This window comes from Hypomesus nipponensis, chromosome 27 (assembly GCF_054491055.1).
Source record: "Hypomesus nipponensis isolate SF chromosome 27, ASM5449105v1, whole genome shotgun sequence".
NCBI classification, from domain to species: domain Eukaryota; kingdom Metazoa; phylum Chordata; class Actinopteri; order Osmeriformes; family Osmeridae; genus Hypomesus; species Hypomesus nipponensis.
The window spans coordinates 13,652,347-13,676,929 of record NC_140387.1 but is presented as its reverse complement, the minus strand read 5'-3'; the positions used below and the strand labels follow the sequence as shown (position 1 = coordinate 13,676,929).

The 24,583-nt window shown below is 43.1% G+C and overlaps 2 protein-coding genes across 3 annotated transcripts in view; both read right to left on the bottom strand.

Annotated features, from left to right (window-relative positions):
* fbn2 (fibrillin 2) overlaps window positions 1–788 on the bottom strand; it is a 98,738-nt gene extending 97,950 nt beyond the window's left edge. Inside the window, exon 1 of one of the 2 annotated variants that reach the window (XM_084693495.1) lies at window positions 622–788. In XM_084693495.1, the coding sequence (XP_084549621.1) occupies window positions 622–648 (27 nt within the window). In that variant the 5' untranslated portion in view covers window positions 649–788. The remainder of the gene's footprint in view (window positions 1–621) is intronic. The other variant, XM_084693496.1, reaches the window with a different exon arrangement.
* Window positions 789–3,243: 2,455 nt separating this feature from the next.
* On the bottom strand, window positions 3,244–24,571 carry LOC146220859 (long-chain fatty acid transport protein 6). Its single transcript, XM_084693948.1, has 10 exons — window positions 24,031–24,571; window positions 23,216–23,419; window positions 22,037–22,195; window positions 19,313–19,437; window positions 18,812–19,006; window positions 16,184–16,274; window positions 15,774–15,972; window positions 12,386–12,483; window positions 4,464–4,594; window positions 3,244–4,201 (listed from the first exon to the last, which is right to left on the bottom strand). The coding sequence occupies exons 1-10, from the start codon at window positions 24,506–24,508 to the stop codon at window positions 4,025–4,027; spliced, it is 1,857 nt and encodes a 618-aa protein (XP_084550074.1). The 5' UTR covers window positions 24,509–24,571; the 3' UTR covers window positions 3,244–4,024.
* Between the last annotated feature and the right edge of the window lie 12 nt (window positions 24,572–24,583).

The following is a 24,583-nucleotide window of genomic DNA, read 5'->3' as shown; positions in this document are numbered from 1 at the left end:
GCAAAAAAATATTGATCCATCCTCATAAACATCGCCTAAAAACTCCTTGGCCCTATTGCTGTAATTTTGCTTGATAAGTGTTTCTGTGTCAATTCTTCAGGGCTGAATTTCTCTGCATTTTTGATTAACGATTTAATATTGGCTACAGCCAGGTGCCAGTATGGTACTCAGACTCCGTTACGGATGGGCGGGCCGCCAGATAGGATGGATTAATTAGCATTTCTGTTACCTTTATGGTTCTTCGAAGGCTGGGGGTGCTGAAAACAATTCACCACCAGAACAGTAGGTGGAGAAGCGTTTTTTTGTCGAAAACAAGTTGCTTTGTTGCGTCTTTGTAAGTTAGAAATTGTCGTTGTTTATCTCCCACCTCTCATCACACGTCTGTGACCCTCCTACCAGCTGTCACTAGTCAGACGATACGATATACACAAGGCTCTGGTTTTGTGAATTCATTTCTCCACCACCAAGTGTATAATCCAATGTGAAAAATGATCAACAAAAAGACTGATATTATTGGAAACAAAAAGATCCATACAAACTGTATGTACAGTCAAAACTACAATGTAGCTACTACTCTAGGTCACTAAACTGTGGCAGTCAGTGCACAGACAACAAACTCACGTTTCTGAATTCGCTAGAGTAGAGCATAACTAGCTCACAATAAACGTTCTCTCCAAGCAGTTCTCATCACATACGTCTTTCAAGAGGACGACCTTAGAGAAAACGCCTTTCTGTCGAAGTTGTCAGCGTCGTCGTCCAGTGTTTATGTAGGCCTACCTCCTCCCGGCTTTCCTCACACACAGTGAACGATGGCAGCTAACAGACAAAGACTGTTGATCGAAATGATGTCGTAGCAGACCAATCACGGCCAAGAGGTATCCGTCGCTGTACAGCACGGCATGACGGATCGACAGGAATTTCAACGGTGCACGGGAGAGCTCTCCGAGGGCCCCGGAGACGACGGAGAGGGCGTTCCATCTATGTGTAGGCCCTTTCCCATGTGTCCGTAATCGTGAAGTACGGAGTACCATATAACGGCCTCAGTTTCAGGGTTGACATACTTCCTTCAATTGCTATCACAGTCACAGACCTACCTACACTGGTGGCAATGGGCTCTGTTTACAGGTTAAATATTTCGAAAGAATAGAGATGCAATATGAGTTAACAAATGTATTTAAATTTTGCCTCAAACCAATGCATTCTATTTGAAATTCCGCGCGTTTTCGTTGAAATTCTGCGCTCGCGAATTACGTTTGGGCCTGCTAATATCCCACTGCAAGTGAATGCAGCACTAGACGAGTCACCCTCCCCACTCCACCGAGTAGGATATTTGCGAGAGACTGAGGTGAAATCAGTTTTATATTCGAGATTCAACAGATATTCACACTCGTACTTCAATTCAGGCTCCGCGTCATGTTTAGGGACCGGGGGAAAAAGAGTAGGCAACGCAAATGCCGAAAAACCTAACAGACATTTGAATACACATCATTTTCAGTGTTCAAACTTCGAACTTGTAGCACATTCTTCTACTACTAGCCAAGTTGTCCAAACTTCGGTTTGGTGATACAGTATATTATTAATTAATCCATGAATGAAAACACATTTTTCAGTGTTTCCTCAATATTGTAGCGATCCACGGATTGGTCGCGTGTTAACTCGCGCTGTTGGCGCAAAGGATTGTGAGTGGCACAATTTACATACTTGTTTCATGTTTAGTTAATGTTGTATGCATGTTTAAGTTGAGTGTTGTTGGTCTGTCAATTAGGTTTGTCAGTGGATGATGTATAGATATTAGTAACTGTAAGTGGTTGTCGTTGTTGCCATAACTGTGAATTGTATATGAGTTAATGATTTATTGTTGGCATTCACATTTGATTGATGGTGTGATAATAAAACCTGTAGTCGAGCGGTGAATGGGACACAGGATAAAAAGGTCTTCTCTGCATCAGATCATTAAGCACCCACTCCAATATAGACCTCTACTGCCATCGATCAATATCTTTGATGTAAGGCTTTAATATTGCGCCTGAATAATGTAGCCTAATGTTTTTGAGCTAAAATGTTTTAATTAAGGGGCATTCCAAATAAACATTAATTAATATGACTGCGATTAAATCAGCATATATTTCTGCCACGGGGTGCCACCCCTCAAAATCTCCTGCCACCCCATGAATATTTTTCTAGATCCGCCCCTGTATTGTTTGGATAAGCATTTCGACATCTAATAATGAAAATTTAAATAATTTAATTGTTAATTACATTAGTTCAATCGCGGTACTGCACTCCGTTGGATTATAAAAAGGACACCTGCAATATATTACGTTTGGTTCAACTTTGGCTCCCCGTTCTCTAGATCGGGTCAAACTGGTGCGCAGTCGCGGAGCCAGAGGGGTAACCGGGATGGCACTGGACCCCCTGATATCGGACTGGCCACCCCAGGTGCCACCCCAAAATGTAAGTTGCTATCCCTGGCAATTGGATGCGGATTTAATTTATCTTGTTAAAAAAAGCGTTTCTTGCAGCACATTTTTCAATTGAGGATATTTCCACAGTTCACCAGTCACAAATCACTATGCCAGCGTCTGATACAGCGCCAGCGACGGAAGACTAGAGCATCATATTAACATATTGTTATCGTTTTAAGGTTTAGGATTGGGATTGAGACTTCCCGGTGAAAGTTAAGTTTCTGGGCCGCAGAGCCATATCAAAACAGGCTTCAAAATTTACTTATGAATAGGCTAACAAGTAACATGGTAGTACCATTGCTATGAGTATTATGCTAGTATCATGCTAGCTAACTTAGCCCGGAAGCTAACTAAAGCTACCCAGCTAGCATGTGACCGACTGGCCAGCAGTGGTCCACTAGCTACCGTTTCGGAAAAATAACTTGCACTTTGGGGACTGCGGAAATATTCAGAACTCAGGTTTCTAAAGGTTAATATTAGTTCATTCCCAGGCAATAGAAAACATACATTACGCACTTTCGAAGTGTGTTGCGACGGCATGCTGTACGATCGCCAATGCTCGTGCATTGCTTGGTAACATTGTTCCCGTATCAAGTGCGGCATATATTCCAGTGCGGTTTATAGGCTATTCAGATATTCAAACACAAAGCTCCCATTTTGGTGGGGTGCGGTTTATAGACAATGCGGCTGAATTTCCGAAAAAGATGGTATGCATATTTTACCTGTAGCAATTCTCTATTTGCAATGGCTGCCAACCTTTTAAAAGGAAGCGTTAATTTCAAGAATTATGTTTCGTGGCAAAGACTATCATTGGTTAAATTACATATATAAGTATTTTCGTAGTTGAAATGGACTGCACTTATAAAGTACGTTTTCTATAAGACCCCTTAATCGGACTCAAAGAGTTATTTTGGTGTGTAATTCACACACACACACACACACCAATGGCAGCAAGGATATAATCCATATCTGGAATTTGAATGTTTATGCTTGTTGACATGGGTGCAGTCTATAGGGTTAAAAAATGTAGCTTAGATTTAAGTTGAATAGATATTTAAAAAAAAACTGGAAAAGTCAGTATGTCAGATGAAAACAGTAAAAGAAACTACAAGTTTTCAAACAAATAGGCCTACTGTAAACAGTTGCATATTATGCAATATCCAGCGATTTCTAATAAAGTGATTAATACACAATTCTACATGTAAACACAAGCCCTGATCTGAGGATGATAGCCAGGTTACAACTGTGACATTGTAATAATTACCATTGTAATCTCATCACTTACTGGTTTTAACTGATACTGAAAATAAGATAAGATAGGAGTGCTCAAAAGGACACCCTCAGACAGAACTCCATCTGAAATTACAGGATTACTACTTTAAGAAGTGCTTTAAAAGGTGACAGTGGAAAATTATGATAGCAGTAAGAAATGGTCAAACACAGCACAACGTCCATCCGTTTAGATCTGTCTTGAACGAATATCTATTGAATTTGCATTTTAAAATGCACTTCTATGTTTCTGCTGCAGTCACTGTCAGATAGTTCAAAATTATACAATCTTAGATGCGGATCTTTCCAGAGATAATGTCGTTATACAGAGCTGGAGTAAGGCATATGTAGTCTTTCTGCAAGAGATCCAGGAAGTATAGGGGCTCGTGGACTGCCTCAGGACTGAAGCCTTCCTGAACCAGCTTCCCCTTCTGCTGTTTGAATGTCTCTGTCACATCAATGGCCATCTTTGGGTTGGCATCAGGAAAAAGGATGTAATGGCAAGAGACAGAGAGAGTTAGAGAATACAACAGTCATCCAAGTGCCTTTCAGATTGAATGTATTTTCGGTAAATGTACACATCTCAGATTTGCTTGGATTTATATTTTTATTACTGTAGCCCGCAGTTTTGATCATTATAGTACCATACAGCATATTTCGGCATAATTTTATCAATGTACTTTGTCAAATAAATCGAAAAACATTTAAGGCTAGAGCTCATTGTCTCACCTGTATCCGAAGAAACCAGGGCCAGGAATACTGAGGAAGACTTTGAACCAAAAGACTGTAGATTTTTTTACCATCCAGGACCTGATATGGCTTTAAAACCAAAGCTGCCATTCCAGCTCTCCCCTCATATCCTGTATGGGAAATAATATTAAGTATAAGTATGTTGTGTTATCATACATTCACATGGGGACACCGGGAATGTAAGTAACAACTTTTGTCTGAGCGACAGTAACTGAGTGGTTGTTCAGGGTTATCAAACGTTGATGTGTGTGTCTACTATACAATCACAGATTATGTGAGCTAATGTCAAATACAAAGACTTCGGTTGTTACAACCTACCCCACTACTTGGGTGACTTGTAACACTAGCTAGGGATAAATGTACCAATGAGAGAAAAAAAATGCTGAAATGACATACAAACAATTGAACGTGTGCAAGAACTTTATTGAAGAATATTTATTAAACAGTTTTGAATAAAGTGAATCATTTTAAGTGGCCAAAAACACATGCAGATGGCTGACTCTGTGGACCCAGAACTAACAATGTACACACTTGACCCACATTTCTTAATTAGGGTTCCTCTGTAAGGAAGAAACCTATTGTTTTTGTTAGTTTTATTATTATTATTATTCCTCTTCTCCTTGCGCCACAATAACTCAACATGGTATTTGTAACTAATTTTCTAATTTGCCACAGTGATACTACATCTGAGTGGGTACCCCACGCCAACTATGGGCCACATCAGACCATAGGGGGCGCCACAGGAAACGCCCAAAAGTCCGATTTTCACAGTGATAGCATTTCCACCCAATTGAAACTTGGTCTGCATGCTTTATTTCTCATGGCAAACAAAAAAGCCTCAAGGACCCATAAGGTCCGCCTGATCTATTTTCCTGTACAGTGATAATTTGGGAAAACCTTCAAAATACCTCTTCTCTTGAACCAAAGGTCTAATTAACTTGAGATTTTGTACAGATATGAATCATTGACGTATTTAAAAACGTTACTTATAGCAATTGAATAAAATACAAAATGGCTGAAAGGGGTGTATTTATATAAATGTCCACATTGCCTCAATATGTTTGTGTCACTAAATCAAATGTCATTTTGAATGATGGGTTTTCAAACCTAATAGAATTTAAGGTGACACGCCCCTGAAGTACCATAACAATTTTACCTTGATATGTCAAAATATGACTGAATTACAGCTGTTTGAACTTGGATCAAATCTGACAATGCTCACCATTGGAGAAACAGCTTTTGTTTGTACAGTAACTGAACATGTTAATACCCAACACTGAGAATAGCTCAACGAGCTGGAACGGTGACCTGCAAAGTATAAGGTCGTAGGTTCAAATCCAGCCACACTGAGTCTGTCTTAAATTTGAATATATGTTTAGTTAAACAGGATGACATTGTTCTGAAGTACCATGCGCAATTTCACCTTGATATGTCAAAAGATCATTGAATTACAGCTGTTTAAACTTTGGCCGAATCGAACAAGCCATGCTACAGGAGATACGTTTTTTTATTTTTTTTTACAGAAACTGACCAGAAGTTCTCAGCCTTCAGGGTAGCTCAATGGGTTGAAACATTCTCCTGCAAAGCGCTAGGTCACAGGTTCGAATCCATGCACAGTCTTTTGGCCTGTCATAATTTTGATTACTTGTTTAGTTAAACTGGCAGACATCATTCAGAAACACCATGCACAATTTCATGCAATTTAACCTTGAAATGTCAGTTTCTTAACCTTTGTCCCAAAGCTGACAAAAAACTAATACTCATATCACGCAGTCAGAGCACTGCTAGATAATCAGCGTCAGATCCCTTGGGTACCCAGCATGCAGTGCGTCATGTCAACAAACGCAAAGACTTGTGGAAAATAGTTTGGTTACAACAGCCTGGCGAGGGATTTCAGTTGTTGTGTTCGTTCAATTAGATGTTTGTAATGTTATTTTTAGTTAGTTAATATAAACTTGTTGGTCACCCTGATTGTGTATGTTGTGTAGTTTAATGGGACCAGAGACTCGCCCAGCCCTTACTGATCATAACATCTCAGCCGTTGGTGTGTAGCAGCGAGGCTAGAGACACTGACTTGTAACCTTATGCTCATGAGTTCAAACCCCCGTTCAGCCTATTTTTGTTGGCCAAACATGAAGTAGTTTTGCTCTCTTGCTGTCCAAGTCTCGATCTTCTACAGTGTACATGTTTATAATATTTTGCCATTTTGCAGAGGAACCCGCATCGCTGCTTGCAGCTATATTTTTGGTTTGTTTTTCATGGACACAATACAGAAATTTGTTTTATAAGATGTGTCAGAATCTTCTTGATCACTGGGCTTAGTCCAGGCATGAAAACGGGTCACGGGTAAAAAGGTCTCCGTGAGTCACCACCTTACCGCGGTGGAGGGGTTTGCGTGTCCTAGTGATCCTGGAAGTTATGTTGTCGGGGGCTTTATGCCCCTGGTAGGGTCTCCCAAGGCAAACAGGTTCCAGGTGAAAGACCAGACAAAGCGTGGCTCAAAAAACCAACCATGAAGAAACACAACAATGGTTCCCAGTTGCCCCTGCCCGGAAGCGGGTCACCGGGCCCCCCCCCTGGAGCCAGGCCCGGGGGTGGGGCTCGATGGCGAGCGCCTGGTGGCCGGGCCTTTTCCCATGGGGCCCGGTCGGGCACAGCCCGAAGAGACAACGTGGGACCCTCTTCCAGTGGGCTCACCATCCGCAGGAGGGGTCATGGGGGTCGGGTGCAGTGTGAGACGGGCGGCGGCCGAAGGCGGGGGCCTTGGCGGTCTGATCCTCGGCTGCAGAAGCTAGCTTTAGGGACGTGGAACGTCACCTCGCTGGCGGGAAAGGAGCCTGAGCTGGTGCGCGAGGTAGAGAGTTTCCGGCTAGATATAGTCGGCCTCGCCTCGACGCACAGCACGGGCTCCGGAACCAGTCTCCTTGAGAGGGGCTGGACTCTCTTCCACTCTGGAGTTGCCCTTGGTGAGAGGCGTCGAGCTGGGGTGGGAATACTTGTTTCCCCTCGGTTCGGTGCCTGTACATTGGGGTTCACCCCGGTGGATGAGAGGGTAGCCTCCCTCCACCTTCGGGTGGGGGGACGGGTCCTCACTGTCGTTTGTGCTTATGCACCAAACGGCAGCTCAGAGTACCCACCCTTTTTGGAGTCTCTGGAGGGGGTGCTGGAAAGCGCTCCTCCCGGGGATTCCCTCGTCCTCCTGGGGGACTTCAATGCTCATGTGGGCAATGACAGTGAGACCTGGAGGGGCGTGATTGGGAGGAACGGCCCCCCCGATCTGAACCCGAGTGGTGTTCTGTTGTTGGACTTCTGTGCTAAACACGGCTTGTCCATAACGAACACCATGTTCAAGCATAAGGGTGTCCATATGTGCACCTGGCACCAGGACACCCGAGGTCTCAGTTCGATGATCGACTTCGTAGTCGTGTCGTCGGACTTGAGGCCGCATGTCTTGGACACTCGGGTGAGGAGAGGGGCGGAGCTGTCAACTGATCACCACCTGGTGGTGAGTTGGCTCCGATGGTGGGGGAGGACGCCGGTCAGGCCTGGCAGGCCCAAACGTAATGTGAGGGTCTGCTGGGAACGGCTGGCGGAACCCTCTGTCAGAAGGAGCTTCAACTCCCACCTCCGGGAGAGCTTCGATCATGTCTCGGGGGGGGCCGGGGACATTGAGTCCGAATGGGCCATGTTCCGGGCCTCCATTGTTGAAGCGGCTGACCGGAGCTGCGGCCGCAAGGCGGTCGGTGCATGTCGCGGCGGTAACCCTCGGACCCGGTGGTGGACTCCGGAGGTGAGGGATGCCGTCAAGCTGAAGAAGGAGGCCTATCGGGCTTTATTGGCTGGTAGGACTCCTGAGGCAGCTGATGTGTACCGGCAGGCCAAGCGGAACGCGGCTCTGGCGGTCGCGGAGGCAAAAACCCGGGCATGGGAGGAGTTCGGCGAGGCCATGGAGAATGACTTCCGAACGGCTTCAAAAAGGTTCTGGACCACCATCCGGCGACTCAGGAGGGGGAAGCAGTGCTCTGTCAACACTGTATACGGTGGGGACGGTGCGCTGCTGACTTCGACGGGGGACGTCCTGGATCGGTGGAAGGAATACTTTGAAGACCTCCTTAATTCCACCAACACGTTTTCCGACGTGGAGGCAGAGTCTGGGGACATCGGGGGGGGCCCTCCTATCTCTGGGGCCGAGGTCGCCGAGGTGGTTGAAAAGCTCCGCGGTGGCAGGGCCCCTGGGGTGGACGAGGTCCGCCCGGAGTTCCTTAAGGCTCTGGATGTTGTAGGGCTGTCTTGGTTGACACGACTCTGCAACATCGCGTGGACATCGGGGACAGTGCCTCTGGACTGGCAGACCGGGGTGGTGGTTCCCCTCTTTAAAAGGGGGACCGGAGGGTGTGCTCCAACTTTAGGGGGATCACACTCCTCAGCCTCCCTGGGAAAGTCTATTCGGGGGTCCTGGAGAGGAGGGTCCGCCGGATTGTCGAACCTCGGATTCAGGAGGAGCAATGTGGTTTTCGTCCTGGCCGTGGAACAGTGGACCAGCTCTATACCCTCCGCGGAGTCCTGGAGGGTACATGGGAGTTCGCCCAACCAGTCTACACATGTTTTGTGGATTTGGAAAAGGCGTTCGACCGTGTCCCTCGGGGGCTCATGTGGGGGGTGCTCCGAGAGTACGGGGTACCGGATTCCCTGATCGGGGCTGTCCGGTCCCTGTACGACCGGTGCCAGAGTTTGGTCCGCATTGCCGGTAGTAAGTCGAACTTGTTTCCGGTGAGGGTTGGACTCCGCCAGGGCTGCCCTATGTCACCGATTCTGTTCATTACCTATATGGACAGGATTTCTAGGCGCAGCCAGGGTGTTGAGGGGGTCCGGTTTGGTGACCTCAAGATCGGGTCGCTGCTTTTTGCAGATGATGTGGTCCTGTTGGCTTCATCGGGCCGTGACCTTCAGCTCTCACTGGAGCGGTTCGCAACCGAATGTGAAGCGGCTGGGATGCGAATCAGCACCTCCAAATCTGAGGCCATGGTTATCGACCGGAAAAGGGTGGAGTGCCATCTCCGGGTCGGGGAGGAGATCCTGAACCAAGTGGAGGAGTTCAAGTATCTCGGGGTCTTGTTCACGAGTGAGGGAAGAATGGAGCGCGAGGTCGACAGGCGGATCGGTGCGGCGTCCGCAGTGATGCGGGCTCTGCATCGGTCCGTCGTGGTGAAGAAGGAGCTGAGTCGAAAGGCGAAGCTCTCTATTTACCAGTCGATCTACGTTCCTACCCTCACCTATGGTCACGAACTATGGGTAGTGACCGAAAGAACGAGATCGCGAATACAAGCGGCCGAAATGAGCTTTCTCCGCAGGGTGTCCGGGCTCTCCCTTAGAGATAGGGTGAGAAGCTCGGTCATCCGGGAGGGGCTCAGAGTAGAACCGCTGCTCCTCCGCGTCGAGAGGAGCCAGCTGAGGTGGCTCGGGCATCTGATTAGGATGCCTCCTGGACGCCTCCCTGGTGAGGTGTTCCGGGCACGTCCCAATGGGAAGAGGCCCCGGGGAAGACCCAGGACACGCTGGAGGGACTATGTCACTCGGCTGGCCTGGGAACGCCTCGGGGTCCCCCAGGAAGAGGTGGTGGAAGTGGCCGGGGAGAGGGAAGCCTGGGCCTCCCTGCTTAGGTCGTTGCCCCCGCGACCCGATCCCCGGACAAGCGGAAGATGACGAGACGAGAGACGGGTGAAAAAGGTGAGAAGGATATTACCCCTCTAAGGGGGTCCGGGTGCATGCTCCCTCATAAGAAAAATTTAAATATTCCATATTTTTAAGCATCAATCTGATGCATTTTGAGATACTTTTTTTGCCAACCTGGGGAGAGCTGGGGAAACGTAAATTAAGCCATGAGTCAAAAATTATTATGGCCTCCTTACTAAGTATTATGCAAGCCATTTCATGCCAGCTTGTCACTGGGTCCAACACTACATTATCTAATTTACAGTATATGAGGCACAATGTGGTAAGGGCACCACAAATGGCTTAATGCATAACCCCCACAAGAGATGGTGGACATGCTTTAACTTAACTTGTCTACTCTTCCATCATGATTAGGGTGACCAGACGTCCGGATTTCGTCCGGACAGTCCGGTTTTCCAACCTTTTGACCCTTCCTGCCCACCGTCGCAATTTACCACTCTCGTAAGTTTTCCGATGTCAAAAAGAAAGACCTCCTTCTAACCTACATGGAGTTCAGAACTCCACTTTGCCATAAGAGCAGCAAAGATCAATATCATACCTTCTGTAAGTTCTGTCGCATTGACATTGATGTGAGTAGTAGGGGAAAAGGGGCTTTAAACATGCTTACGATACGCAACTGCACAATGATAATGCTAGGTCTGCCGGGCACTCTGCTTTACTCTTCTTCCCCACCCCCTCCCCCCGTCAACAACTTTTTGGGGTTGTCCTCCTTTTTGACCCTTTGTCCTCCTTTTAGGACCCAAGTGTCCTCCTTTTCAGGGTCATGCTTCTGGTCACCCTAATCATGATTGACAGCCAATACAAGTACCAGCATACTTTTAAGTCAAAAGGCGTATCCGCTACACAAATTGCATACAGGTTGGCAAGTCTGCTTATTGATAGAACGGCAGGGACGGACTGGGAGGGAAAATAGGCCTGGACTTTGATCCAGACCGGCCCACCATAACCGGTCCCATATACCATATACGCCACCACAGCGAGCGCCCTGCTAATGCATGCAAATTCTGTGCCTGATGTGATGCTAGTTAGGGACTTCCCTGCTTAATGTGAGCGCGTGAGCAAATCTTTAGCCCCCCCCCCCCCAAACAATTTCTCTTCAAATATACATGATTCACGTAGGTCACCTATTTTGGTTTCAAAACGGCGAATTTCGCCGAAAGGTGAGGGATTTTAATGTCTGGCTTAGTCTTTTACTTCTTTGCTTTGTTTTCCCTTTTTTTGGTCCATTCCATACAGCAGCTGTATTTATATATTGAAAGAACCATTACAACTTAGCCTGACGTTGTCATATAATTCTAGTCAGAATATGAAAACTCTCCGTTGGGCTGTGACTATGGGGCGTGTTTCAACCAAACTCGTAAAACAAATGCCTCTACGCTCAATTGGATAGACCTACAACCAATCAGAGCGACGTAATATGTTGTTTGTTGAAAACAAATTCAACCCAAGGGCTCTTTCGTGACGTTGTTGATTACGTTACTGTGTATCGTCTGTCCATCATCGTATAAAGCCCGCGCTGGCTATTTCATTGATCCGCCCAGATCCTGGTTTTATGTAGTTGTTCCCAATGTGAGGCCCCTACAGACCCAACTTCCCAACCAAATTTTTGTTGTGGGCGGGGAGAAGTTGGGCTGGGAGCCAGGCTAACTACAACTATCTCCACCCCAAACACCCATTACATAGCTAATTGTTTTAGAAAATGGGTTTAAAGTTAGCATGTATGGAAAGCATCATATTAAACTAGAAAAATGACTACCTTTGGTAATGTAAGTCAAACCATTATATCTATAATACAATGAACGCCAAGCAAAAATAATCATGATCCTTTTTTTTACCTTCTTACCTGAAAATCAGTTTTATGATTATAACATTCACATTGCTATTCACAGAGACATACCACTTCTCATGTGAGCTCAAAAGGAAAATAGGAGTGTATAATGTTGATTTAATCACTCCAGCTCATTGGTCAAACAGGCGTTACTCCCTGTTCATTCCCGTTCCCTGTTATATTGATTATGAATTTGGGGTTACAGACATTGATAGCAGTATTTGTAACTCATGGAAACATGCTGCATAAATGAATACAAAACCTTATTAATGCACTGCTTTTCATAGTAATCAGTAACTTAATCAGATTATAAATTATATCACAGGAACAAGGACCTGACCTGGCACATTGACACCGTAGACATTGACTTCCTGTAGGAATTCCAGACTTCCTAGAATTTCTGAAACTTCTGTTGTTGCGACATTTTCTCCTTTCCACCTACAGTAAAGGTAAAATGGAGATTAACAATTTACTTCAAAATAACATGTAAGAGTTGAACTGGCTACAGCAATGCATGCAACTGTAGATCATCAAACCTTTTCTCCCTGTGCTCAATCAGCTCCAGGTAAATTGACAAGCCGCTAATATTCAATTTTGTGCATGTGCCCTGTTCGTACCCGCGAGCAGTTCCAGGCAACTTTTCTTTTCAACTATTTTACCCATTTAATATTGGTTTAACATTGAGCAAAAGTCAGCTAAAATTTTATGAAAAAGGTAGTATTTTGAGCCAGGTCTATCTTTTTTTGTTGTTGGGGGAGATAGTTTTGGATATATTGGATGTATTGACTTGAGTTAATCGAATAAAATTGCCTTAACGAGCCGCCGGGTACCTAATCGGAAATGCCACCACCCACTTGGCCTACCACCAAGATCCACCGAGGCCGTTGCCTCAAGGCAAGGAGCGAGTGGTGGGAACGTAGCTTGTTCGGCTGACCACACGACATGGACAAAGAGATGCATTTCAAATTTTTCAGAAATCCAGAAATTTTGGCCTGGCAGGCCGTCACGGAAAAATCTACATAGCGGAAACACTGAAATAACATCTGAGATACCAAGTTACAATAGAAGAGCTAATGATTGGCTACTCTTGCCATTAGCCAGTCTTCTTTCTAACCAACTTCATTTGTCTTTTTGTGTAATTTCAATGTTTGGACAGTGTGTTCCAAGTCGCTTTACTTCAAAATCTGATACCACAGAAAACAGATGACAAAGTAAATAATCCATCTCATGCCAGCCATGTCATCGATCACGTTCCCCACTCTATCACACACAGTAGTCACTAGCACTTGACTGTACTGTCTATACATCCGCTCTCATTGGTCAAGACGTCAACGGCCTGTGAATAAATGTAGCCTAAATGGGCAACAAGTCAAGAAGGCCTGCCAGACACCTGTCACTCACAAGTCCACACTCTTGTAGTAGCACCCCCGGCTGTCATTGACCAAAAGTCAGTGGCCTGTGGGCTGAATTAATTTAGCCCAAACTAGTAGCAAATCAAGGGGGGCGAGCCTCAAAACCTGTCACACACACAATGAAGATGAATGGTGGCTGCTGCGTTTGGGCTGTAAAAAAGATCATTTAGATTTCAGTTTTTAACAATAACTTTCTCATCTTTATTGTTAAAGATAGGGAGGGTTTAGCCCTGTTACCCTGTTTATAATAGATAGGGAGGGTTTAGCCCTGTTACCCTGTTTATAATAGATAGGGAGGGTTTAGCCCTGTTACCCTGTTTATAATAGATAGGGAGGGTTTAGCCCTGTTACCCTGTTTATAATAGATAGGGAGGGTTTAGCCCTGTTACCCTGTTTATAATAGATAGGGAGGGTTTAGCCCTGTTACCCTGTTTATAATAGATAGGGAGGGTTTAGCCCTGTTACCCTGTTTATAATAGATAGGGAGGGTTTAGCCCTGTTACCCTGTTTATAATAGATAGGGAGGGTTTAGCCCTGTTACCCTGTTTATAATAGATAGGGAGGGTTTAGCCCTGTTACCCTGTTTATAATAGATAGGGAGGGTTTAGCCCTGTTACCCTGTTTATAATAGATAGGGAGGGTTTAGCCCTGTTACCCTGTTTATAATAGCCTCCCCTGGATAGATTGTACTGTAAGTTGCCACTGTCTTTTACAACACTAAATGGCACCAATGGTACCCCAACTGACCCCTCAGTTGAAATGCAATTCACTTCAAGGGATTTCATAGGTCAACTGCAGGTTTAAGGATCTATTCTCCTCCTACTTATCAAACATTAAAATACATCTGAAAAATATAAACTTTATAGCTTACCAAATAGGTTCTCAATCAACTATCTACAACTACAGTCATGACATCATATTATCCTAATAACATGGCAATCCAGCTAAATTAAGTTTATCTGACAAACCAACTCAGACACACAGTAGTAGTTATTGCATTGCAACAGCAGACAAATATATTCCCTCAAATAAAATGAGGTAGGCATACATATTGCATGAATTAATCAAGGGAGTAAAATAAATGGAGCAAAAGTTTTCTAGGAGAGGACACAAATGATGGCATTGTGACCCTGGAAGCCCCAAAAGTTTTAGCCAACACAACCATATGACCCACCTTGTACCCACTAACAAGGCCCTTTAGTGACTAATCTCCTTGTCATGGTACTGTAACTACATCCATAAAGCCCCCCAGTTTAAACCCCTTCAACAATCATGGAATCACAGAAGAAGCACGGTGGGAGCGAAAGACAGATCCACTTGTCAGAGGGGGACTCTGAGTTGTTTGTCTAATTAGAAGTGCAGCACATATAGTTGACAGCCATGCATTCCTCTACAAATTCTTGAGGTCCTTATGTCATTCTGAATTGTTTTTGAATGGACAGAAAACACGGGGGGGGGGGGGGGGTTACTCTCTTGGCTAGAGTTTTGTGCCACCAAGCCAACTTGGATTACGCTCAAACCGAACAACAGCCAAAAGGCCTGGAAGGCACATACGAGGGGAGTTGAGGAGGGAGAGAACGGATGGGGGGGAGGATTTTCAATGAAGATTTTCTTTAACTGGAAGAGTGGGGAACTACTGCTAGCTACTGGCTATACTCGGATAGTAGCATATGCATGACTACAACTGAGAAGGCAATCAGTCACACGATTGAACACTTGAACGGAGCGCAGCAAATGATTTAGGACAATCTCAGAAGGGACATGCAACTAAAGAGCTTGGGCTGAAAAAGACATGAAAATAAAACTGAACCACTTAATAACTGTCCTCAAACTGGTTAGAGAATATAGAGGATGAGATATGGATGGATATGTGCTCATGGTTTATTTAATTTTTTGTGCCCAACTCTTGAAGCATTGGTAAAAGCTAGGATAGATACAGTATACTATCTGAAATGTATATAGTCTACATTTACATACGTTGGGGATATTTGGAGTATTTTGTGTGGAGGATTTCAAAATGATGACCATGTGACATCATACACTTTATACAGTATCACTGAACTTGTTGAATTCAAATGAACTATACATTACAGTAACTAAAATAGCTGTAATGGGTGTCATTGCTTGTCAGTATTGCTTCTTCCCCCAGTTGTGCATTCCCTGGTTCGATCTCGGGGCCCCCTTACTTACAAACACAACTAACATCTCCTAAACATCACTACGCCAATGAAAATCTAGCATCCATGAGGATGGGCAGTATTTATACTGAGAATTGAGTTGACTAAATTCAACTGTATTGTATCTGTACAGCTTTACCTAAATGTGTCTCCAATACGATCGCGGAAGTAGACAAAATCTCGGTGGTCCTGGAGCATGAGGTCCCCAGTGTTGAAGTACATGTCTCCCTCCCTGAACACATCTCTCAGGAGCTTCTTCTCTGACTGCAACTCATTTCCAGCATAGCCCAGAAAGGGGTTCAAGGCCGACACGGGGGCAACCAGGATGCCTGTCTCCCCTATGGATGCGAGTACATAGGTAATCCCGTTAAAAGACAAGGATATAGATGTAGATCCAAATAATTATGTGCACACACACACAAACACAAGGCATTTATCAACTAAATATAGATGCACAGGGTCATGCAAACACAAGCCTGACAAGGCACACATTATATACATACAACTTATGTGCATGCAGAAACACAAATCATAATTAATTTCTGTCACCTTTGTTTGCTTTTGTACATCTTCCAGTGTTCGTTCGTGTCGGTTCAAACAGTTGTGGGTTAAATTTCAAGAGTTCAAAGGGCATATTCAGCTGCAAGACAATGGGGCAAGATAGTCAGATATTGTTGGTGATAGCGTGGCAACAGATAAGGGCAACTTTTAAAAATACTTTTTAGGTATAAAACAGTCCTAGAAGTGCAGTTCAGTCTCTGGAAGTTTCTGTCTGTAGGTCAAGGTCACTAGCTCAAAACAAATGCCCTTTGTTCATTCTTTCACCTAAAAAAAATACTTTAATGTTGAAAATAAATTATTTTCAACATTGCTGTGCTAGCTATGTAGCCTGGCTCTGCCGACCTACGTACTTCCGCTCAATTTGGATTTTGCTTCTGTACTCGGTCTGGCCGTTCTGTAGTTAAGTCAGATTTTGCAGATTACTTTTTAACCGGCCAATCAGGGAACAGAGGGAGTGGCTGAGAACGATGACGTTGATGTCATGTGCTAGTTTGTGTTGTAGTTCCGTAATGGTGGCGGAGAAAGATGCGAGCGAAGCCACTCGGTCCGTTGTGGCAATGCTGCCAAATACCTGACAGCTAAAGCCGGAGCAAGAACAAGTTTTGCTGAGTTTTGTTGGTGGCAATGATGTTGTGGCCCTCCTCCCCACGGGGTTTGGGAAAAGTTGGATTTTCCAGCTACGGCAGCTAGCTCTGTTACAGTAGTGGTGAAGGAATTGGCTGAGGAGAACGCTAGCGATTGGTTATGGCAGATCAGAGTGGCTCTGGGCAGATCCAATAGTTTTAAACAGAGTACCCGTGTGCAAGGAAGTCAACGCTTGTCAATGGAGTGAGGCCAGACACTCTGTACAAATGAAATGTATGAGAGTCTGGTTAGGACCAGGCTACTAGCTATGTGTCACAAAAAACTATTTTTCGGAAATAAAGCCGCGGCTTATACCCAATTTTTTTTGTGGTGGTGCAGCTTATATTTCAATGCGGCTTATAGCGTGTTTTTATAACAAAACAATAGTGTGCAGCTTGTATGAATGGGACTTGACAAGCTAGCCTACACAGGCTAGCATGTGGCCTGGCTTTACAGCAAACTGAGATAGCGGGTCAGTGACAGGCTTGTCAAACGTACCAAACCCAGCTTTGACAGCAGCGTTTATAGCCACTGTATGTTTATAGAAAAATATCTAAAATTGGGTTGAAGGGAGAGATCAATGGCCGCTTGTAGTCAATTAGGCTAGAATCGGCTGTGTTGATGCTAGAATCATAGAGTGAGTGGCCCGTGCTAGCTGGGTATTTTGCCCTTGAACAGAAGAAACACTTTTTTCGTAAATGCTATTGAAATATTACTTAATTCCCTGGCAATAAAAAACATACATTACGCACTTTCTTAGCCTGCTTACCGAAATAAATAAAAGTGTTTTGAATATTTTATTGTCAACCACTTTTTTGCTAGTCATTGAACGTTGATAAAATACATTTGTTGGATGTAACTGCTAACAAACATCAACTATAAATGACATTTTTAAAATATTTATACAATACACAAAACACTTGGCTGTATTTCTGGACATAGCCTACTATCCACAACCGAAGTTTGTTTCACAACAGCATGCTGTAAGATCGCCTATATTTGTGCATTGCTTGGTATCATTAGGTGCATTCGACATGACCCGACTTCATGCTGCGATGCAGCCGGCTGCAGGCGGCTGACTTGAAACATTGAATTCTGGTTAGACTTTTTGCCCGACTTGAGACGGCGCCGAGGATAGGTCACTGTGACGTCGCCATCAAAGTACCTTGAGATCGATACGAGAACTGCCGGCTGTGTAGCCGAGCGCATTTTCTCAAAGGCAACTGCACGGGTTCAAGTGACGACACAGCTATTTCGTGATTGGCCAGACTCACACACGACTTTGACGCATGTTTTGTAATATTCGGATATTCGGACACCTTCAGTTTCGCCAGCAGTTAAAAATGTGTTGAAGAAAGGGTTTTTTGTCAGCCTCTTCACTAACGGAAAGACTATGTTTAATTATAAATAAAGTAAAGTAAGCAAACAGCGCTTGATCAGCCATGACTGACATCAATGCAGCAAACCACTAGAAGCTGGAATGTCCGACTTCAGAGCCATTTCAACTCCTCCCCGACTGCAAGGGGCTACTCTCGCCGGTCGTTTCATGCAGCCGCAGTCCATGTCCAACGCACCTATTGTTCCCATATCAAGTGCGGCCTCTATTCCCGTGCGGTTTATACTCAGATTTACAAACACGAAGCTCCCATGATGGGGTGCGGCTTATAGAAAATGCGGCTTATTTTCCGAAGAATACGGTAGTAATAAAGTGGAACAATAAACCACAGATTGAACCATGATGAGTTATTTAGTGTAAATATTAATCTGCATTTAAAAGTTTGTCCTATACTGTAGCTTTGTTGTAACATTTTAAAACTAGTCCAAAACATAAAAATAATACATGATGTGGTGAAACTCCATATGATCCTAGTCCAATTGTATAGGCTAATTGGATGGTTTTGTGCGTCCAAGTCTTGATTATTTGCGTCCAGGGAAACAGTTTTCAAGCCTCCAAGCTAATTAAATAAAAAATAAAATGACTCTCCATCTGACCTTGTTGAAATAGCTGGCCCGTCCGATGGGCCCAATTTCACTTGTATAGTTGACAAAGCCGATGCTGGCTTCTGTGAGACCATAGGCCTCCCGAATGTTGATTTGACCAAAGCGTCTGGCAAACTCTTTCCACACATCTGGCCTGAGGCCACTCCCTGCTGCTACACGCACCTCATGGGTTCTCTCCTCGGGAACCTGTAGAAATATGGAAATGGTCAAATAAGAATCTACTGTAAGTATAACTGTTAAATATAACAAGTGTAAGCATCGGTGTTATACACTCAAATGCTTTATATGTAAACTAGACCCAATAAGTTTTTAGAACATCTACAACCCAACAACTTACATTTCTGACAGAGACATCTACTGCATAAGGGCACTAGTTACAACATGTGTCTGCCCATATTAAATAGCTTAGATGAGGACATTAGGAATTGAAATAACAAACGTCTGATAGGAAATGTAAAGAGCTAAATTAGAATGATCAGGATCATTTCTTACCACAGGCTGATTAACTAGGTAGCGACAAAGCTCCCCAATGTATTGAAAGACTGTGATGTTGTGTTTTACACAGTCCTTCCAAAAGTGACTCGCTGAAAACTTCTTTTTCAGTACACATGTGGCACCTGTGACCCAAAAACACAATAAGAAAGCTTCAAGCAGACAGTAGTAGTTTAAGAATGTTTATTGAGAATACACATATTGATGTTGGTGATATGGTTCTGCTTGCATCGGCTCCCCGCCGGTAACCCAACAAGATACCATCTCGAGATTGTGGCAGAGAGCTTGATACACATACCCCCCAAGGTAGAGGGCACACAGAACCAAGGGTGGAGGCCAGGGAGGTGGAAGTAGGAAGAGAACAGCACTGAACATGCTGTCGCGCTGAGCAATGACTGAGTGTGGGTGAGTACCTGGTTTAAGTATACCACCCTGGCTGTCAGGCTGCGTAATTTGACAGTGATGCTGGGTGACGTTTGCGAGTCTCCTGGATGAATCAACTCCGCCCGATAATACATGCACCAGTCATAATACATTGCTAAAAGTCTTTAAAGCCCAAATGTTATATTAGATTAGAATCAACTTTGTCATTGCACAGAGTACAAGTACTGAGACAACAAAATGCTGTTAGCATCTAACCAGAAATGCTAAACAAAAAGCAGAAAAGACTATGTGCAAGTAATATATAGATACTTAAGATTTATACGATGATACAAGATATGTATATAAATAGTATAAATATGAATATACTATACATAAATAAGAACTGTGCAGTAGTTATAAGGTGTGTGGTGGTCCAGGCCAGTGCATATTTTATATAAAACATTGTCATAATGCTCCTCTACATTACTATATAAATGACCAATCATAACTTTTAAACCAATTGTATGGTTTCTTGGAACAATTTTGGAGGGCCATGGAAATAAGATGTTAATTAGCTCCTTCCCCAAGGCTACAGACACCAGGTCAGTGCATACCAGGCAGTCAGTCACATGCCAAGTTTAGCTTGTGTTTTTAGGCCACACATGTAAGCACACAAAAGTTTTTTTTCCAATTAAGCCTCACTTCAAAATGTTGGTTGTTGTTTCATGAGTGTTCTTGTTTTGATGGCAGTGGCATTTTTTGTGTGACAGTAATAGTTATGTTCAAGTAACCTCTGACCTGGTTAGACCCAGATTATATATTCATGAAAAGTGAGTGACCAAAGTCTCTCCAGTTTGTGAGTGCAGTTCAGTGTGTGTAAGAAAGAAATGAGTTGCAATTCAGATGTAGAGGCACAGTCTAATCATAGTAAATGTATCATTTGATTAAAGTAACCCTAGTGGACCATACTAGGCCACACTGAAGAACTCAGGCTTAAGTGAATTTGAATTTATATTTCTCATCAGCAATCATATTAATCATTTACACTGTTTAGATGCCAGGCTAAGGTTACACACACATTTTAAGTCTTGGTCTGTGGACCCCCTGAAGTAGCCCTGGCCACCCCTTGGCCACCTCATATATAAAAGTCTGGTTCCGCCACTGAATACAGCCAAATCTTTGAAAAACCACGAAAAAAAATGTCCTTCCTGGAAATGTGTGATATTTGTCGGTTCCTTTGTGTCTGTCTTTACTATTAGTACTAAAACTATTCTGTGGGAAACACATTCAAGTGGGAAGTGGGTAGAATAACTTGAGTGTCAAAGAAAGTTTAACTTAAACACTAGAGACATCTAAAACAGTAGCTTCTGAATTGTGCTTTTGGCGTTGACTTCCTTTGGGAATTTTTTTTGGCAAACAAATAAAGATTTTTCAGACGTTAAGACCTGGGAAGGGCTGGCAGGCAACACAATAATCAATAGAAATTTGTCTTGGAAGTCTTTGGGACAAAGCATACAGTAGTGTATTAAGTACTGGGTGTCTATGTGTGTGTGCAGCCACTTCCTTTGGGCCAGAACATACCATGAACTTTTGTCACAACCTGTTCACACAGCTTGTTGTTTCAGAAAGTTGGGAGGACAAAGTCATTCAAAGTTTGAGAACATGAACATCACATTTACTGGGTGCATGAACAAGTCATCAGCTTTTTCTGTACATAGTAAGCTTCTAGTGGGAATGGAACCAGTGACCATAGGTGATACGTGCTATAGTTGCTGAGCCATATTCAACTAAAGCAGCATTCTGTTTTTCTGCTCCACATACTGTATCTGGAACAAGGTTGATGAAAGCTGCAGGTCTGCTGAGACCCTCAGCTCCTTTAAATCCAGATTGAAGACTTAACTGTTTGCTGTTGCCTTTAATTGAACCAGATTCAAGGTTATCAATGTCTGCATCTCACTCTCACACTTTGACTGTTTTGAATGTCTTATTGAATGTTCTTAATTGTTTTTAAATCTTGTTCTCTTTTACATTATGTTTTGATGCTTTTAATGGTTTTATGTGAAGCACTTTGAATTGCCTTGTTGTTGAAATGTGCTATACAAATAAACTTGCCTTGTCTCAGGGTCAACTGAGTAAAAATGCATCTTTTTGCTATACTCAGACGATTTTTTTTCTCCCTCCCACAAAAATTAAGGGTCTTGTCCACCGCTGAATTAATTTTCAAAGTAAAATGTATATAATATATGTATGGAACAATCACAATTTTGACTTTACTAATCCAACATTTATGCAGGCACTGTAAGCGTATAGTAAATGCGTGAATTCATACACATTTGCAATCAAGTAAACAGTCGATCTTACCGAGTTCGATGCATCCACCAATCCCCAGCAATGACGCGGTCATGTGGTAGAGAGGTAGAGGAATGTAGATGTTGTCATCAGATCTGGCTCCACACAGTCGAAGAAATGACATGCACATAGCAGCTTTGAGATGTCCCACTCGGGCTGCCTTAGGAAGTCCTGGAACAGATAACAAGACTTTTTTACCATTATAATAACAGCTTTAGTTATTATTTCCGGATGTTGAACAATCTTTTGAGTTAATGTGATCCAAATATGACTAAAACATGTCTGTTATATCACATTTTCATATCACATTGATAAAAATGGATGAATTGCTTACAAAAGGTGTGGAAAACCTGGATATATAAAAATAAGTCCCATATGACCAGTGAATTTGTGAGGCTGGGATGTTTCCTTCAAATGTCCTAGGAAACAATTGCCATCCAAATGCTCACAAAAGTCTTTCGCCTAAACACTCCATAATAAGCTCAGAGTTCAGCAAATTAACAGGGTGTGGGTTTTATTATTATACAGAGTAATGGTGGATTGTCTGCCTTTTATGTACATTTAGAATAAATTCAGCAGTCCTTATATAAATAAAGATTTAAAAAAAAAAATACTAATCTGATTTCCCCACGGTAAAAAGAAGTAGATTGTTTTAGACACTGCAAATTACAACTTTCACTGGGACCCTTGTTGGCTGAGGAAACGCCTCTTGAGCAACTTATATTGGTGTTGAACAAAGTTGTTAATGTGGTTAGCACTGTGCCAGTTTAAAATACATGGGTAAAATCAAGTCAGTGAATTCTGTTTAAATTGATATGTTGGTTACCTTTCCGATGAGATGGAAAAATGCATGTGTGGGCTACACACATTTTTTGGGGGCTATTTTGAGGTAGTTTGATCTGTTGGCTTCCATTTTACACTGTATCTGTGGCATTTGTTGTGAAGGCTTTTCCATTCAGCTGGCCATTTTATCATGCTATCAATTAAGTGGTTTATGCTACAATGAGTATACATGACAAACATAAGAAGGATCTATAAAATCTATTTTACTTTACAATCTCTGCCTTTATAGCTCAGCCAATGAATCATTCCAATCCATCATGCATTCCTCCATTTTAATTGGAGATTTTACAGCTATCTACCCAAATTATGCTTGTAAAAAAGTAATGCAACAATATTAAAATGCTATACCTGTTGTTCCTGAGGTAAAGATAAACAAGAAGTTAGACATGAGGTCAACTTTAGGACGGTTGGGTAAAGGGTCAGACGAGGCTTGCTCCACCTTGTCCAGTAATGTGTTGACCGACGGATGAGGTGAGCTGGCTTCAGACACCCATACCTTGATATCATTCTCTTCAAGGGTGGGTAAAATGTTGTCAAGAGAACTGACCAAATCTGAGAGAAAGGAATACAGGTAATGAAAAAGTTGTTTGCTCAAAGTATATTTTTGTAGACGGGGCTTGGCATCACACTGTGCTATTGGGTACGTCAGCCTATAACATTCTTCAATGCATACATTTAGCTTCACTGTTTAAAAAGGAACTTTGGTCACTTATGATAATAAATCTGAAAATAGGATATAATCTTGAAGATTACATAGTAATCACGGTATGTGCTTTGCCAAACAAGATCTTGTTTAGTTATCAAAATGGGATTCTTCAGAGCTACTCATATCATGTGTTATCATGTCAATATAATACTTCATCCAAATAACCTACAGGTTAAGAACCTAAAATACTGTTAAAGTGTCAGGTCAGACACAAAGCACTGTTGTTCAAAACTGAATAAAACCAGATCTAGGTGCTCTTCTACACAGCATAAGAAAAAATCGGGGGCAATTATGAATCTGTTATTAAGTTATGCTACATTGACTTCATTCAGTATGTCCTAAATTTCATTGTCAAGGGACTGGTTTGGAAAAGGAAAATGTGAATGTTACACATCTACATGAATAGGAAACCAAGCTTTTCTTATTGACAGCCCTGACAAATTTGCATGTGCAATACCTGCGCCAACGACGAGTGATTTCGCGCCACAGATTTCAATGCAGTGGAGAAGTGATTTTGACTTGATGTTGAAGTTGAGAAACGCAACTTCGCAGCCGAGTTTGGATAGTCCGAACCACACACAGATAAAATCAGGCTCGTTGCTCATCAAAAGCGCAACTATATCACCTTGCTTCAAATTACCCCCAGTCTTCAATACTGTAGCAAATTGGTTACTTCTTTTATCAACATCCTGGTACGTGAGAGTCTGATTTTCGAATACTATGAAAGGCTTGTCAGAAGTCTTTTTTGCCTGATTGAGAAAGCAGTCGACGTAAGTAAATACCCCTCTTTGCATGCGAGACATCAACGCCTTTCCGACCTTACGAAGTTTCAGGTAATAAATCAAATCCTCCCAAAAGAATCGGTAAAACATCCGTTGGTATATCAGAAGGGAGAAGAGTCCTGCACCAAATGTACTTAATATCCATGTTATCATCTTTTGGCTACGCAAAAGGGCGTGAATTTGCTCTGCTCTGCTCTGGTGTGCTCTGTAACGAATGTGAGCTTGTGA